This window comes from Ursus americanus, chromosome 31, assembly GCF_024610735.1.
Source record: "Ursus americanus isolate L20-20 chromosome 31, mUrsAme1.1.p, whole genome shotgun sequence".
Classification (NCBI taxonomy): Eukaryota; Metazoa; Chordata; class Mammalia; order Carnivora; family Ursidae; genus Ursus; species Ursus americanus.
In genome coordinates this window covers 36,527,471-36,544,787 of record NC_142157.1, presented here as the reverse complement: position 1 = coordinate 36,544,787, position 17,317 = coordinate 36,527,471, and the positions used below count along the sequence as shown (strand labels likewise).

The window sequence follows — 17,317 nt, the reverse complement described above, 5'->3', positions numbered from 1 at the left end:
ATTTTCCAGTGTGGGAAGCGACTAACGGGGAGAACAAGGTCTCCAAGAACCGATGACAGCAGGAAGCAGAATCGGTGGAGATTCTGCTGCTCCCACCTCGAGTTCGGACGTGCCCCGTGCGGACACGCGCTGTGGGTAAGGATCTGAGTTTGGACGTGCCCGGTGCGGACGTGTACCGCGGGTAACGATCTGAGCTCGGACGTCCAGCCACACGCCGCGGGTAAGGGTCCGAGCTCAGACGTGCCCCGTGTGGACGCATGCCGTGGTTAAGAATCTGAAATGAGAGTCATGCTACACCGTGCTGGATGACCAGCTCTTAGGGAAGGTTTTTGGCTGACTGGTGTTCTGTAGGGTGTTGTAGGGTCAGGGGAAGAAATACAGGTTCACTGCCTCTGTTTCCTCCATGGCCCGTGAGCCCCACGCCTCCCACTCACTCCGCACTAGCCCCCGGCCGTTTCTCCGGGACCCAGCCCTCTCCTGCCTGGGGGTTTCTGCACCTGCTCCTGCCTCTCTACCTGCAGTGCTCTTGCAGCAGACGTCCCCACGCCTTCCTCCCGCACTGCCCTCCAGGGCAGCTCAGATCTGTAAGGACTCATCACCCCATCAAACAGCACACCCCCAACTCTTGTCCGCACGGCAGGTGCCTCGCCCATCAGCCTCAGCTTCCTGAGGGCAAGTGGGTTTCCTTCTGTTCAGTGCTGCATCCTTTCCCTTGGAGAGACAGTCTGTCGACTACTGAACAGATGCAATAATTCCAAGATCATGAATTTTATCCCCGTACCCAACGACCCTTGCATGTGAGCCATGAGCTAAGTGAGAGCACGATTTAGGTGAACACGCTTGCTCCTGTAATTTTCTATACACGCATGTGTAGCATTGCTTTACAATCTTAAAGTTGGACAATAAGCAGAAGGTTGCTGTTTGGCTTTAAAATAGTGTCAAGATTTATAATGAACCTAAAAACATAAACAGAGAAACATAAAAGTTAAAATGTACAAAAGGAGGTCTCACCTGAATCAAGTAACTGGTGTGTTTTAAGAAGAAGCCTATGCTACACGTCAATTACATCTCAAATAAAAACTAAAAATAAATAATAACAAAAAGAAGGCGTAAGAGAGTCTGGAAATTGAATTGTTCATCTGCTAAAAATCAAAAAGGTAGGACCAACCAGACACAGAAGAAAACTCTGCCCACGTTAGAAGGTCCGTGTGGAGCTACCTGGAAAAGAGCCCTGAGCACTGGAACCTAAACTTGCTCTCTAAAGTGAAAGGAGGAGCCCCGCGGGAGCCCTGTGCCAACAGGACTCCCGACCCCGCACTTCTGTCCTCTGCAAAACACGACGTGACAGTCAGGAATCAGGAGGCTCGGTACCCGCTGTGGGTTGTGTCCCCAAAACCTATGACTGGTCTTGGTCCCAGGACCTCGACTGTGACCTTATTAATGTGAAAGAGAGTATTTGTGGAGGTCGTTGGTTGAGAAGAGGTCACACTGGATGGAGTGGGACAGGCCCCTAATCCAATGACCAGTGTCCTTATAAGAGGAAGAGACAGAGATGGCATGTGATGCAGTGGCCACGCAGTGCCACATCTCCAGCCACGGAGGCACAGATTGGGTGCCAGCAGTGGGAAGGCCTGGAGCAGACACTCTACCAGACACCGCCTGCAGACAGCCCGAGACCCCGAGACAACAGCTTCCCCGTTTCCATGCCCCCCTAGCCTGAGGCACTTACGACAGCCCCGGGACACAGACACAGTGAACAGCAGGGTTCAAAGGCGCACGTGTTTTGTTGTGGAAAGCCGCATGGAAGCAAAATGCAGGCGTGGCCATGACTCGGCCCAAGTAAGGGCCAGGCGGCAACCAAGACGTGCTGCCCGCGAGCTCTGGGAGGGAAAGCTCCTCTACGATTCAAGGACACGGGTTCTGCCGTCTTAGTGACAGGCCCTGTTTCCCTACGTTCAAGAACAGCAGGCGAGGAACAAGACTCACTGGGCCACTTCTGGGCTGCGTTTGCTACCAGGGTCTTCAGTCACATTTACAAAGATACCACGGAAAACTGGGCAGACTCACGTAAAATGTGAACCAAGGACACCCATCTCGCATTGCTTAGATCTGCTGCTATGCGCTTGCATTTAATAGAGTCCCTCGCTGGTCAGAAAACACTCAGACGCCCGGATTCTTTCCTTTGCAGGCAAAGGAGACTCAAAAAGGCAGAACAGAAGCCCTGGGACACGATCCTTGGCTCGTCAGCCACCTTGCCGGACAAGGCCTTCCCGTTCACCGTCTCAGCAGCCCTGCAGGAACGGCTCCGCAGACAGCCCGCCTCCGATGACAGAGCTGTCCTCCGCTGACGCCTCTGCGAGCCCAGCTGTCTCGAGATCTCTGCACACATGGGCTCAGCAACACACAAACCTGCCTGGCCCCACCATCCTCCCCTTGACAGACCAGAAGCAGAGGCACGGGGATGTTAACCCAGTCGTCGGCGTCCCTGTGGGGCTTAACCCAGACCCACAGCACAGCCCCTGCCCAGACGTGGACACCAGCCCGTCCCCCTTCCCAACACCTCCCCCACCTCTGGCTTCAGACACCAGCTCTCCTTAGTCCACTGCACACCGTTCTTCTGAGGAAACTTTAGAACCAATGATGTGTGTGAAGCACGAGCAAGTCTTTCCTGTGAACGAGTCAAGCGCAGCAACGGAAGTCACAGTGAACGCAAGGGCACGTGTGCATCCTCGCCCCACCCACCCCTGCCTCACAGGCAGCCGCCACCAGAGACCCTCTCAGGTGCACTTCCGGAAGCGTGTGCACGCACAAACCCATCTGCACTCAAAGAAAAGCAGAAGCATGACAGGCACAGTCTCTGCAACTCGGCCGCCCCCCAGCGGATCGTGTGGGTCCTGCTGTGCGCACGTGTGGGACCCACGGAGGACAAACACCGCATGCACCAGTGAACCGACCCGTCGCAACTGTGGACAGTATTCGGGAACAAGGACATACAATCATTTGTTTTATTTCACTTTTACGTAAGTAGAAATATTACTGTGAGACACACGTCCAGAAAAGGAACTGAAGAACCAGAGAGCATATGCACTTAAGATTTTAGTGCAGCCTAAATAACATTGTATTGTCCAGAAGTATCGTGCTTTGATTCACCCGACACGCATGTTGCACTGTTTCCACGCAGGATGCTGCTCCAAACATTTTATGTGTGTTAAGTATTCCTCCCGGCAACACTGGGAGACAGGTGTGCCCACCCTCCCCTTGCACAGGCAAGAGCGGGGAGAACAGAGGCGGGCGGCCCTGAGACACAGCTGTGGGGCAGACCCAGGCGCCTCAAACCCTGTGCTTCTGGCAGCAGGGAAGGCCGCCGCCTCCCGGCAGCCCCGCTTCCGCACACCCAGGCCGACACTGTCGTCAACCTTAAAGCTGCTCCCGGCTTGATGGGTAAAAGCCATTCCTCACTGCTGGTCTGGCTTGCGTTCCCTTGATTATTAACCACGCGAGCCTTTCCCTCCATTAACACCTTCCTAGGAAATACGAAGTCCCAGTAGATTAAAGTAGGTTAGAGACTGAAAACATGACCCTGGTGAGTAGAATTCCCAGAGAGTTCAAAACGCTGTGCTTTCACGATCAGACACCGTAAGCTGAGCAACGGCGGAGAGAACGCTGGACCCATCCACCAGCCTCCGGTGCAACGCCAGGATGGAGCCACAGGAATGGGAATCATTCCGGCAATTCTCAGCATGCGGAGATGCGATCTTTGCGCTCAGACACACAGAAGGAAGAGAATACGTGGCTGTGTGTGGCTAATGCTGCAATCACAGGCAAGTCGCAGAGGGACTCAAGCCAAGAGACGAAGACAAAAGGTGCGCACCAGCTTGGCCTCAGGAGGAATGCTCCCGACGGCCGGTGGCTTCACCAGGACAGCATGCGCACCTGCTGCTTAGCCCTCACGCGATCCCACCTGGGTATCAGATCATCAGATCACCCCTAGGTAATCATGCTGTGTGACCCCAGAGGACCTACCTCCTCTAAGTTTCCACGAACACAACTACAGTTTGCTACTACTGGCCAGGCTCACATCCCCACCAGTGGGAAGTAAACGCAGTCAAGTAAGTGGTAAGCATCTGGGACGATTTCCACTCCCAGGACTTAACAGAGAAGCCACCACCACATCTCTGGGGCTTCAGCGCCTCGGTCTCTCACCACAGGCTTCTGCAAGCACGACTGCAGAGACCCTTCCCTGCTTCCGGCACATGGACGCAGCCTCCGATTCCAGAACCTGACATCTCAGGAACATTCGGAGAGCAAAGGGGTCGAGTCTCGGGAAAGCGCCCTTTCCTCCGCCAGCCCCAGAACTTACCCCGGTATTTCTGCGTTCACGACACGTTGTCACAAAACGACGCACACGCCCAAGCACGTGATGCTACCGCAGGAACAGACGTGAGCCCGACGCCTCATTCTTACCGCGCCCTGCAGACGCTCTCCGTGTACGCACCCATCTGCTGTTCACGCGGCCCCGTGACGTGGCACGGAGGTCAGCCTCCTCACGGACACAGACTCTGAAGCCTGAGGACAGGCGCTGTGCCAAGTTACGAAGCTGGCAAGAGGAGAAGCAAAGGAAGGAAAGGCCGGAAGGTGACCTGGGCCGACAGACTCAAATCCACTGGTGGGCGCTGTGCCGGGCTCACTCGACGCAGAGCACGAAGAGCCGTCAGTGCACGCACGGGGCGCACACACGGGGCACACGCACAGGGGCACACGCACAGGGGTCCACATACGGGGGGTCCACGCACGGGGTGCACGCACAGGGTGCACGCACGGGGCACACGCACAGGGGCGCACGCACAGGGGTCCACATACGGGGGGTCCACGCACGGGGTGCACGCATGGGGGCACACGCACAGGGGCGCACGCACGGGGCTCACGCACGAGGGTCCACGCACGGGGGTCCACGCACGGGGCGCACGCACGGGGGTCCACATACGGGGGGTCCACGCACGGGGTGCACGCACGGGGCGCACGCATGGGGGCACACGCACAGGGGCGCACAGATGGGGCTCACGCACGGGGCGCACGCAGGGGCATCAAAGTGCCTCCCGGAACATTGCTTTCCTGGGAAAGACACTTATAAGCTGCGGGGCCATCAGCGCTTGTGAGCGAGGGGCCGCCTCTGCCTTTGACCAGCGAGGTCCTCCTTTGGGGACGGAGGACGTCCCTTGCGGGGAGCGGCCCTGCTGCTCGTGTCTGGCACGGCCGTCTGTGACTGAAGTCTTTCTGCAGATGAACGTGACCTCGTTTTCCGCAGCCGCCGCCCGGAGAAAGTCACAGCGGCAGGTGAAAACGCCCTTTGAAGGGTGCGGAGCCGCGGACGTTGAGTACTTGTTTGAACAGAAATAACGGTTTCAGGGAACACTCCGGCAGTGCGGGTTTCAGGAGAACTCCGGTCAAACCCGTGGCTAGGTGCATCCCGCTTCCACGCTCAGGGTGAGAGCGCCTCGCACAACCCAGCGGACGCCCACACTGCCGGCTCACGACAGGGAAAGATGCAAGGTCGACACAGCACACCTCTGAGGGCAGAGTGATCTGGTGTGATTTCTTCCCCTTTCTCTGCTTCAAGAGCTCTATAACAGAGAGAGGGGGTGTCTTCCCCGACGCTCTCGCACCTGCGTGCCGCAGTACGTAGCTTTCAGGTTTTCTTCTTGCTAAAGAGACCGTCTAGAGATACTGAATCTTTTTCAGCCAGAAAACGGATCACAGCACACAGATCGTTTGCCAGCTTTGTTCTCCACCTGCCCTGGCGACTTTGCCGCGTCTCTGGGTGTGCACCGGCGGGAAAGCATGGCCTGCTCTCTGCGTGGGGTACGCAGGTCTCCAGCAGAGCACGCTCCTGTCACCGTCCAACCAAGCGCAAGACAGAGCAGAACGCACTCCTGCCGGCGAGCGGTCCCGACGACTCACCAAGGAAACTCACGTTCCTTGGCTCTTCGACGCTACTGAGTTAAGCCAAGTTTCCAATTCGGGATGGCGAGGCTCGTCTGCCAACTCTGTTACACTCAAAGGAGTTTTAAAATTTTATCTGAATTTAAAACTTCCAGATTAAAGTCACCGACAATGTATTTTATCTTGTGTTATAAAAATAGGATTATGGATCCCCACGTCTGACTTTGGGCAGTCAAAACCATTCCTGAAAATCCCACTTCAGTTCACAGGCTTGTTCGCTATTTTTACCCTGGGTCAGTGGCTGGCAGAACGGTCCGAGTCCAGCTCCGGCCCTGGACGGGCATCCGGCTGCACGGGCCCCTCCCTCGGGTCGTCCCAGCTCTGTAACTTCCAAGGGGGACGTTTTCAACCCGCAGCGTGATTCTGGTGGCAAAGGGGCATCTTTACTCTGGAATTGCGGGTTTAACTACTGCTTTCCATAATTATTACCCTTTCACTGTGAAAACATCAAGGTATTGAAATAACACCTTGAGGTTAAAGAGCCCACAGAATATTTTTTTAGTTCAATCAATACCACAACATAGCTTTAAAAAGTGGGCTCTATCCTCTATATTCCAGACCTGGGAGCAGAACCAGACAGCAATCCCAGAGATACACAGGACCAGAAAACAGTCTGCTGGCTTTCATTTTACATTTTGCCCTTTTTAAAAATAATTCCACAGATGAGTTTACGCATCATAAAGTCGTATCTCTCTAATATTTTTAATTTTACAACTAATCCTCAAAGAGAAAGGAAACACAAAACACACACCTGGACGGTGACAGTTTTAAAAAGAAAGATGATTAAATACCGTGGCAAACGTGTGGTTAGTTGGACAGGAAGCCAGGCACCAGCTGCTGTCCCCAGACCACGGCCAGAGTCCTACGGCTGGCTCTCGGGACCAGCTCTGCACCCTGCCTGGGTTTCAGGTGGGATGTCCGAGGCTCCCGCTGAAAACTCTGGGCCCCAGAACCTTCCAGTACACTCAGTCGGGTGTTGGTGACAGGTGTTCCCCTGCTTATCAGAGGAGGGACATCAAGATAGCCAACAGCCATGGGCACCAACCTGCGAGCCCCAGCTCTCCGCTCCACACAGGCCAGCTCGGAGCGGCCAGAGAAGCTGATGGGTGTGCACGGCTGTCCCCACACAGGGCAAACCCACACGGCTGGCGGCTCTGCCATAGCTCCTTGGCTGGCTGATCCACGTAATATGTGTTTCACAGAAGAAAACCACAGACAGATGAGTATTCCGGAAAAGACCAAAAGTCCCACAGTCATGACTCATGGAACACATCTCCACTTTTCTCTTCAGTGCTGACCACGCAGTAACTGAGCATTGTTTCCTAATCAAATGCACTAAAAGGCGAGTGAGCAATCAGCAGCTCCGAGCTGCTTACTGGAAGCCCAGTCTCTTCTTCGTCACCCGGCTCAGCAAGCCGCCCTGGGAAGGTTATTAAGCACAGGACAAGAGAAGAAAGGACAATGTCAGACCTCAAACCCATCTGAATGAAGGGTGGTCAGTTCCCCTGAAAGGGGGGCAGGCCTCTCTTTCCAACAGACTCAGGCGACCTAGTAGCCAACACTTTTCTTCTTTATAAATTATCCTACGAATAGAAACAAAATCTGAGGGTGCAACCCCTCCCATCTTCATAAAGATGTCGAAGAGAGTGCCCATTTTGTCCTCACCCTGGGACCACCAGCTATCCTGGACACCCCACTCTCAGCAGCTTGAATGGAATGAATAAAGTGCCCTTTACTCAGTAACCCAGCTCTACCGTTCACGTGCGGAAATTCCCGAGTCCCCACTGTGCTTGGGGAGAAAATAACCCAACATGAAGTTAAGTGCACGGGCTCGCTCTGCAAAAGCAAGAATTTGTCCCATCCTCTCTGTGGATGGTCGTTCACGCACAACACCGGGAATGGGGAGTTTTCCCTTCTATTCACAGAGAGGGACGTGTTATAAAATCAAGCAAGTGCCGTGTCTGTCCTATTTGTTTGAAAATGACTTAACTGTGACAGGTCAGTGAAAGAAACAGGCTCCAAATGTGAGTACTCCCTCCTCTCCTGACGAGACTGACCACCAGTCCTCGTCACCTCCACTCACCTCCGTGCAAGGCTGATGGCGGTGGCTTCATCTGTGTGGCCGTCGGTGTGCAACAGGTCCACACGTGCTGTGAGCCTCAGTCACGTGGGAGGGGACGGCCACCAGACGGAGGAACGGCATCAAACAAGGGGATAGGCGTGGGACAGCCGCTGTGCCCAGAGACCCGTCTTGATTTGGATTACGCCATTATTCCTAACTCCACTGGGAACGCTACAATTGTACCTCATGTTCTGGGTGGTGTGCACACATGTTAGCAGACAAGTGTGTTCGTACCTTCTTCCTCTGTAGGTGGAGAAATCCAGTGTTTCGGAGGATAACTGGTCCATGGGGACACGGTAGAGAGTCAGTCACTGTAGAGACCCCTGCGTCTTCTGCTGCATAAGGTGGCCTTGAAATCACGATGACATTCTTTAGAAGCAATGTCCCGAATCTAGACAGCTCTGTGCAGACCACGCAGGGTGGGAGACGCCACAGCACGCGTCTGGTGGACACCTGCCAGCTGCCCAGTCTTGCGGCGCAGCCTGAGCTGTGTCCACAGGACCCACCGGTTCTCTCCCACAGGGCACGGTGAGGCCCAAACCCCACTGGAGCGCTGACCACCATGCAGCTCCCCCGCACGCGGCCTTGGGCCCCACATCGCGGTTCCTCGCCCGCGTCTACCAGGATGGAGCGGGGCGCGGTCTTCCGGAGCCGCTCCCAGCGGGAGCGCGCACTCAGAGGCTGCGTCTCTGGGAACCCGGGACGGCTCCGGGACGTGATGTCACTCAGCCAGGACCACACGAGGCGCTGTCCGAAAGTACTGGTTTTAAGAACCGCTACCTGCAGCCTGCTTCTTTGTTTTGGGGTCTCTGTGGGAGTTTTAGTCTAGATTTCAAGACTATCCTTCTGCTTCAGTTTTGGTCACAGGCACGGACGGGTGTGAAACCGAGAAGGACGGTGGTAACGGTGCAGAGACATTTACGTGCTTGTGAGCACTTCCAAGGGATGGAACCAAAATGTTTGAAGACCCTCCACTTCTTATAAGGATCTTTTCCAAAATTATCTTGACTTGGCTACAACCATTACGTCGACAGGGAAACACAAACATCTTAGCATTAAAACCACACCTTTTTGCCTGTGTATCTTATGGCTCCTGTTTTATGCAGAAGCAAAGTGCAAGGGGTCACCACGAGTGACCATGAGGCCTGGGGCCAGCGGACCATCGTCGAGAGTCCTCAGGACACACTGGGCCATCCCCAAGCACAGGGCTCACATCTTTATTCTGAAAGAGGCAGCCCAGAGGCTTCACAGCAAAGCGAGCGGACACATTTAAACCGTCACAGCTTCGGCAAGGACAGGATGATGCAGAAGCCGTCAGGCTCAGCTATCTCCCCAGAGCAACTTTGCTGCTCCCGTCAGAGGCAAACACGCAAGCCATCACTGACCACGTGAGGCAGGAACGTGGCTCTGCCCCCGGTAAGTGGGTTCCAGCGACGTCTGTCTCTCACTTCCCCTTCCAGACATGCGGCCTCGAGCGGTTAACGCGCATTCTTGGGATTCTCGAGACTGAAGGAGTGGCGGGTGCTGTTAGAGACCCGGGAGGTGGCCGGGCAAGCCTGGGATACTCTGGGAGGAGACGGTGTCTCCACTTAGAGAAAAAGCTCAGGGGAGACAGCAGGTGGAGACCACTTTACATCAAAGTCCGTAAACCAGAATATAAGCGAGGGTTACAGACTACGCGTTAGGAGAGCTGACAGCTTCTTCATGTTACTGACGCACCGTACAGGTACTTTTCACCGAAGGAGCAACGGATGGGACATCGTTCTGCCTGCCAATCAACGGTGTTTGAGGAAAGAGTGAGCCTCTCTGCGTGCAGAGCCGCCAGCCAGCCCCACAAGCTGGGAGCTCACGCAGACACAGCTCGCGCACCGCCTTCTCAGTAAAGGGCCACGGGGCCTAGAATGTTCACTGTGCTTTCCGTCAGCTGCGCCGGCCAGCCACACACGAATAAGCAGGCACGGCTGTGCGCCAGCGAAACCTCAGAACGGGCAGCGGGCTGTCGGCCAGCTTGCGACTCGAGGATGCGTGCTCCATTCTCTTCACTCAGGAACAGCAACAGGGCAACTTCTACCGCGGCCTGAGATGGGTGGTCTGCCCTCCCGAGGCCCCACGCGGGTCCCACTTTGCTTACGGTTGTGTGCCTGGCGGATAGGTACCTACGGACACTTGCCAGGCTGACGAGAGAAGAGCAGGGAAGGGGCGACGGGCCGGGGAGCAGGAGGAGGAGAAACGCGCAGCGCCCTGCCCACCTCCGTGGCCTGCGCTCAGACCCCAGCCACGTCTGTGCCTCCAGGCTGCACACGCGGGCCTGACGCAGGCTCCCAGGGGAGAATGCTCACGGGGAGAATGGAAGGCCCTGCAGAGAAGGGGACAGAGCTGCTTTACTGCACCCTGGCCTCCCTCCAGGTCCCAGCCACGCAGACCTGTTTTTACCAAGAGCTCCTTGAAACGAATTTCCCCTGCCGAAAAGTGGCCTCTCTGGTCACCCTATTTTCTGGAAACTGTGTGCTCAGGAAGCAGTTCTCTGCTGTGGGTGGCCCTGCCTCCAGGCAGCCCCTCAAGACTGACAGGGAGGGGAGAACACACAGGGGGGCCTCTGCAGAGCAGAGGAGCCAAAGATGCCATTGTACCCACCCTGGTTCGTAGTTCTCACGGGAAGAATCTGGCAGCTCTGGGAACACGTGAGGCTGAATCATAACAGAGATTCCACGACCTGGACGTGGTGGCAACCATGTGTCCCACGGTCTTAAAAGCTGACATTAATCCCCATTAGTTGAGACAATCCCCTGTGAAAGTCACACTGTAAAACCCAGAGGAGAAAGCGGCACGGCTACTTCCTGATGGTGGCGTGTACTCGCGCACATGGGGTCCTGTCCCACCTCCACGCAGACCAGGGAACGCGACCCTGTACCCAGCGGGGTCTCGGTCACCCCTGGCAGGAAGCCACGTGCCCCACAGCACGTACTTAGTCTTACGATATTTCCACGTCCCCTTCTCATTACTTTCTGTCCACGGAGACTTAACATCTACAGAAATCATGACAGCGGCCTGTTTCCAGCTGCCTTGGCTCCCGAGGGGTGGCTCATGGGACCACGGCTGTTAGTGACAAGCCCGAGAAGGGCCGGCGTCCGCAGACAGTGTAAATGAAGTGAACGCACCTCACCCCTGAGGGTTAGGAAACGTCTGCAGTAAAACCAGTTTGGGGCCAGACACAGACTCGATTCCCCAGCCACAGCCCTTTCCCGTTTTAACCCCTGGTGAACCAGAGTCAACACAATACTATGCTGAACTCACACGAGCTACACGAGATTTTGCGAGGACAGCACGGCAGAACGCAGCCAAGGCATCAGCCTCACGTTTCACTTTGTGCTGAGTCGCCTCCCCCTGAGACACACGCCGGCCCGCCACCGCATCCCCTGCCCACGTCACAGCCACCTCCAGCCACCGTGCGTCCCAGGATGCAGGACTCGCAAGGGGCTCATCTGTGTCCACCGCCCTGCCCTGGCTGCTCACTCTTCTACCGGTTATTTGGGAAATAGCAGACGAGACCTGGGGGGTGAGGGTGGTGGCCAAGGCATGCTCGGCTGTGAGACGCCGGCGGGCCTGCAAGAGAAGCCAGCTCAGTTCACAGCAAGGCTGGCTGGCGGACTCGTGTCTGCAAGTGTAACTGCTCTCCCACCTGCTCAGAGCGGGAGCTGACCAGTCCACCGCCTCACCTGCAGGAGGAGCGGCATCCACCAGCTGCGGTGACTGGAGGACGGGGACTGTGAAACCACCCCTCCTGGCCCCTGATGATGGTGCAGACTCAGCCAAGGCAGGTCTGTGCAGGGGTTGCGTGGGGACAGGCGAGGACGTGTGGGGACAAGCAGGGACATGTGGGGACACGTGGGGATGTGCGAGGAGCATGGGGACATGTAGGGAGCAGAGGGATACGTGGGGACGCAAAGGGATATACAGGGACGTGTGAGAAGCACGGGGATGCATGGGGAGCATGAGGACACATGGGGATGCATGGGGACGCACGGGGACATGGGGGGATGCGTGGAGATGCATGGTGATGCGCGGGGACACGGGACACCGGGGGATGTGGCGGTGGCGCGACCCTAATGCTTTCACAGGGACGGAGGACACGGAGAGAAGGGACTCGCCCGGGACCCTGGGCCGGGCCGTGGTGGGGATGCACCTGGGGCTGCGTCTCCCAGCGTCTGCTCCCGGGCTCGACCAGGATGGTTGAATCCTGACCTCAGAAGAACGCGGGGCTGCCCACCCACCAGTGTGGCCTCCAGGGCACTGTCCGAGGCCAGACTTCCACGGAACACTGGGGAGTGCCTCCCTCTAGGACAGCAGTGATGCCACCTAACAAGTGAAGACTGGATTCCGGATCACGGTGCCGTAGCTGCTCATGATTTGTACTACGTTACGGACTTCTAAGTTCTGGTCAATCAAAATTAAAGCTTGCTTCTGGTACTCTACAGATTGCTGATCTCCCAGCCCGTTAGACAGTCTGGTTACTTTTACATTAACTATCAGCTAAAATTGTCAGGAAGCATCTTATTTACAAACTCCCAGTGAGTACTTTTGGGAAGCCCAGCCTTTCCGTAACGAGGGCAGAGCTCCCAGGCGTTGTACACGGAAAGCTCAGTCTCCCATTCTTACAATGGAGCACGTTCGTGTGACGCAGAATAAAAACCTCATGAGCGGCCAAACGCAAAGATACCGAAAAACAAGTCAGATCCCAAGTTGGAAGTACCGGACGATGCAAACACTCCCTTCCCACGTTGTGGGGATGGTGGACAGCGGGTGATGATCAGACAGGCTTTCCCTGCACCTCTCAGTCTGGGTGGGACCAGCTTCACATGCCTGTAACCACGGCGCCCGTAACAGGTGCACACACACGAGGGCAGGTGGTGAGGCAAACCGACCCACGACCGAGGGCATGAGCGGTGCAGGCCCTGCCTCCACGTACACACCACAGCCCTGTGATGGGCCATTCCCCACTCAAGAGCTCGGAAAACCAGGGTTTTTAAAAGTCCAGGATGTTGTGGCGCACAGGGCATGTCCACAGGCCCGGCTGCAACACTGCACTCGAACCAGACAGCGTTCACCCAATCCACCCCCGAGTAACGCCCGACGCGGATGCTGGCAGTTGGACATGTGGGGGACGTGCATACCGGCATCCACTTACTTGGGAGACACGGTCACTGCCCCGAAGGACAGAGAGCTTCTGACCAGTGAACGTGGACCACCCTGAAGGACCCATTCCAGCGCATGCAAGGAAACGAAGCTGGGCCCCAACAGGCTGGGTCCTGCCCTCCCGCCACGCAGACACGAGCCACGGCACGCAGCCGCACCGCCCCAGCTGGCCCTGCAGGGGGCCCGGCCATACCTCCGGATGGCCACGGTGAGAGCCTCTGGGGAGCTGGCGCACGGGCAGATGACCTCCTGGCGCAGGCCTTTACTTTGGAAGACGTTGAGAAACGCGTCACAGGACGAGATGGACCCTGCCGGTGAAAGGGATGAGAGTCAGCTAGCGGAAGCATGGGACGGGCTGAAACCCCCAACACAACGCCTCTCAGGTCAGGCTGAGGTCGGCAGCGCGGACACTTACTACTGACGTTACCGTGTGAGATGACCCTCTCAGGCCGGCAGAACGCAAGGGTTACAAGTGTACCCTCTGTATCGAAACGTCTCTGCGGCCGATGAGCCCGTGAGCCTTCCCTGAGGCTTGCTCCGCCGTGTTCGATACACAAGTGTGCAAGGTGAGTATGTCTAAACTAAGCCAAGAAAACTCTCCCCTGTGTCAGCGCACCTGGCGAGATCGGGGGAGTCGCCACTTGGCGTCCACCTGTGAGACCCCTTCCTGACGCAGGTTAGCTTGGCTTCCCGCGGACAGACGGCTCAAACTACCTGCAGTAAAGCAGCTCACAATTCACGCAGTTCTTTGGGAAACGGAAGAGCCACGAATACAAGTAACACTAAATCCTCTGGTAGCAAGCCCCCGTGTGTGTACCTGACCTCCTCTGAGAAGGTACGTGCTGCTTTCATGTACAAACGTACACGCGGCACTATTTACAGACAGAAACACACGGCGTTCTCCACGCACTTGGCTTCTGGCTCCCTCACTTTCTTCGAAAACAAGCTAGCGTGTTTTGTTTCAGCCCAGAGAGGTATTTCTCAAGGAACGCTGATGGCATTCTGTGGGCTTGCTGGTTTGCTTTACCTGGGTGGTGTTTCCAAGGGTTTGGTAACAAAATTCTATTACGATGACAAATTACTTTCCTAATCAATAAAAAAACTGTAGACCATAAAATAATAATAGTCACTATTTCCTGAGCACTAAATGTCCCAAGACACAGGGACCACTTCATTTAATCCTCATAAAACCGTAGGATTGAGGTACCATTTTGCAGTTAAAGAAAGAGAAGGATTAAAACCAGGAGGTTAGGGTTTTCTCTACAGAATCAGGATGTGGGAACACCAGGACTCGAGCCCAGGGCCGTGGGCCTGCGGGCTCCTGGCTCCCCACCACCTGTCGTGGCGCCTCGAGGCCTCGCTGAGTCACACCGGGACGTCATTAAGGCATTCCAACCAAGGCAGCGACTACAAAAGGAAAAGCAAAGCGCAGACACGGGGCGTGGAGAACCAGGCTGTCTCCGGCCGCCTGCGCCCCTCCGGGTCACTTACAGGGATTTGCGCCGTCGGCCACGATGAGCATCCGGAGGGAGGAGAGGTTGACGTCCCTCTGGTCTCTGTGCGCAACTAGTGCCCAGTGCATGTCCCTGGATTTCACGCAAGCCACTTTCGCTGCGGAACAGTGGAGGGAGGGGAGGGCGTCAGTAAGCATACCGTCAGACCGTGAGACAGCAGAAGAGAGTGCACCGGGCACCTGAAGGCCCCCGCAGACGCACCTTTGTACTGGCAGACCTTCTGAATCCAGGAGAGGGGGTTGACCTTCATCAGCGAGTACGGGATGCTGATGACATGCATCATGTTCATGACGCTCTGGAAGAAACACGGGGTGACTGCCAGACGCAGCAGGACGTGGGGCATGACAGGCCTGGGCGTCCCTGCCCCCCGCCAGGCTGGACATGGGGACACGACGGGCCTGGGCGCCCCCGCCCCCCGCCAGGCTGGACATGGGGACACGACGGGCCTGGGCGCCCCCGCCCCCCGCCAGGCTGGACATGGGGACACGACGGGCCTGGGCACCCCCTCCCCCCGCCAGGCTGGACATGGGACACGACGGGCCTGGGCGCCCCCGCCCCCCGCCAGGCTGGACATGGGACACGACGGGCCTGGGCGCCCCCGCCCCCCGCCAGGCTGGACATGGGACACGACGGGCCTAGGCGCCCACGCCCCCCGCCAGGTTGGACATGGGGACACGACGGGCCTGGGCGCCCCCGCCCCCCGCCAGGTTGGACATGGGGACACGACGGGCCTGGGCGCCCCTGCCCCCCGCCAGGCTGGACATGGGGACACGACGGGCCTGGGCGCCCCCGCCCCCCGCCAGGCTGGACATGGGGACACGACGGGCCTGGGCGCCCCCTCCCCCCGCCAGGTTGGACATGGGACACGACGGGCCTGGGCGCCCCCGCCCCCCGCCAGGCTGGACATGGGACACGACGGGCCTGGGCGCCCCCGCCCCCCGCCAGGCTGGACATGGGACACGACGGGCCTGGGCGCCCACGCCCCCCGCCAGGTTGGACGTGGGGACACGACGGACCTGGGCGCCCCCGCCCCCCGCCAGGTTGGACGTGGGGACACGACGGGCCTGGGTGCCCCCGCCCCCCGCCAGGCTGGACGTGGGACATGATGGGCCTGGGCACCCCCGCCCCCCGCCAGGCTGGACATGGGGACACGACTCAGAACTGAGGTCCAGAGCAACAGTGAGCAGTGGGTAACAACAGCAACACCACCTGTCACAGAGGTCCCTACACAATGACGTCAACAGCAGTGAAGGCACTGCCACAACCACTGGGCGGAGCGGTGGGTTAAGCGCTCGCCGCGCCATCAGGCTGCACCGTCCTCACGCAGGATCGTCACCGCGTTGGACAGGTAGGCACGCTGCGGTGCAGGGTACCTGGGTGCAGGCAACGTGCCTGGAGGCACAGAGCCGCAGAAGGCAGGGCTGAGACCAGCCGGGGGTCCCGGACCCTGTGCTCTCCGCGTGAGCGTGCACGTGGAGCTGTTTCCACCTCCTACCCCCGCCAGACATCCAGGGCAGAGACAAACCACAGCAGGAAGGACTAGTGTGGACCCCTGACTTTCAGTCTAGACAATGCTCGTGTGCCCCTGTCCTCACAAATTCTGCCTGAGAGACCACAAATCCTGCTTTCTGTATTTCTGCCCCATCGCTCACATACAAGCCGCTAGAATTTTCCAGCTCTGACACAGTTCCTGCACAAGCAGCTTAGAGAAGCAGGGCGTGGAGATCGCACCCACGACAGACACGGCCAGCCCGCAAGCAGCCACGCTGCGCGTGTTCTAAGGGCTGAGCGCGTCTTCAGTGACAAGGCTGCGTCTCCACAAACCCGCCTGCAGCTTCCGAGCGCCCTCCCTCATCAGACAACACTAACAACGATGGGGCACGGGAGCCCAATTCTCACCATGGGGAGACCCGTGAGGCGCTCCCTTGAGCCTAACGGAGCAGGCTTCCCAAACAGCCACAGACTCACAGAAAGGACAGAGAGCGAGAATGTCACAGCCAAACCACACGCAGGGGAGAAGTGCCCCAAACCCAGGACACAAGTAACGCTGCTGCAGTCTGAACGCCAGGAGGAGGGAGATACTCTGGTTCCCCCGAGCCCCCAAGGAGGGGTCCACGTGCTCAGTCCCGCGGTGGCGGTGGGAGACGGGGCCTCAGAGGGGTCCGGGGCCTTGGAGGGGTCCGCGTGCTCACTCCCGCGGGGGGCACGGGGCATCAGAAGTCAAATTCGCGGACAACTGAGGGCATCTAATGGTGACAGCTCTTCTCCCCATGCGGGAGGAGGGGGCTTACCCAAGCCGCCCTGCACACAGACCCTAATTCTGGCCGTGGCATCGAGCGCACCCAGCATACATACACGGGGTCGCACTTACTGTCAGGATTCCATGCCAGAGCCCGACGTCCTTCTTGAAATCCAGCACATTCACGATGGTTTCCGCTGCACAGAAACAGAAGGCGTTTGCTCCCACGAGACGCACAGACCAAGGGAA

At 57.5% G+C, this 17,317-nt stretch overlaps 1 protein-coding gene across 5 annotated transcripts in view; it reads right to left on the bottom strand.

The window, feature by feature from the left end:
- Nucleotides 1-17,317, bottom strand: part of DIP2C (DIP2 acetate--CoA ligase C (putative)) — a 390,975-nt gene that overhangs the window by 84,125 nt on the left and 289,533 nt on the right. For all 5 annotated transcript variants that reach the window (XM_045812960.2, XM_087857775.1, XM_045812961.2 and 2 more), the window contains 4 exons: nucleotides 17,201-17,265; nucleotides 15,031-15,124; nucleotides 14,807-14,926; nucleotides 13,509-13,623 (listed from right to left, as the gene is read on the bottom strand). In XM_045812960.2, coding sequence (XP_045668916.1) covers nucleotides 13,509-13,623; nucleotides 14,807-14,926; nucleotides 15,031-15,124; nucleotides 17,201-17,265 — 394 coding nt within the window. The remainder of the gene's footprint in view (nucleotides 1-13,508; nucleotides 13,624-14,806; nucleotides 14,927-15,030; nucleotides 15,125-17,200; nucleotides 17,266-17,317) is intronic.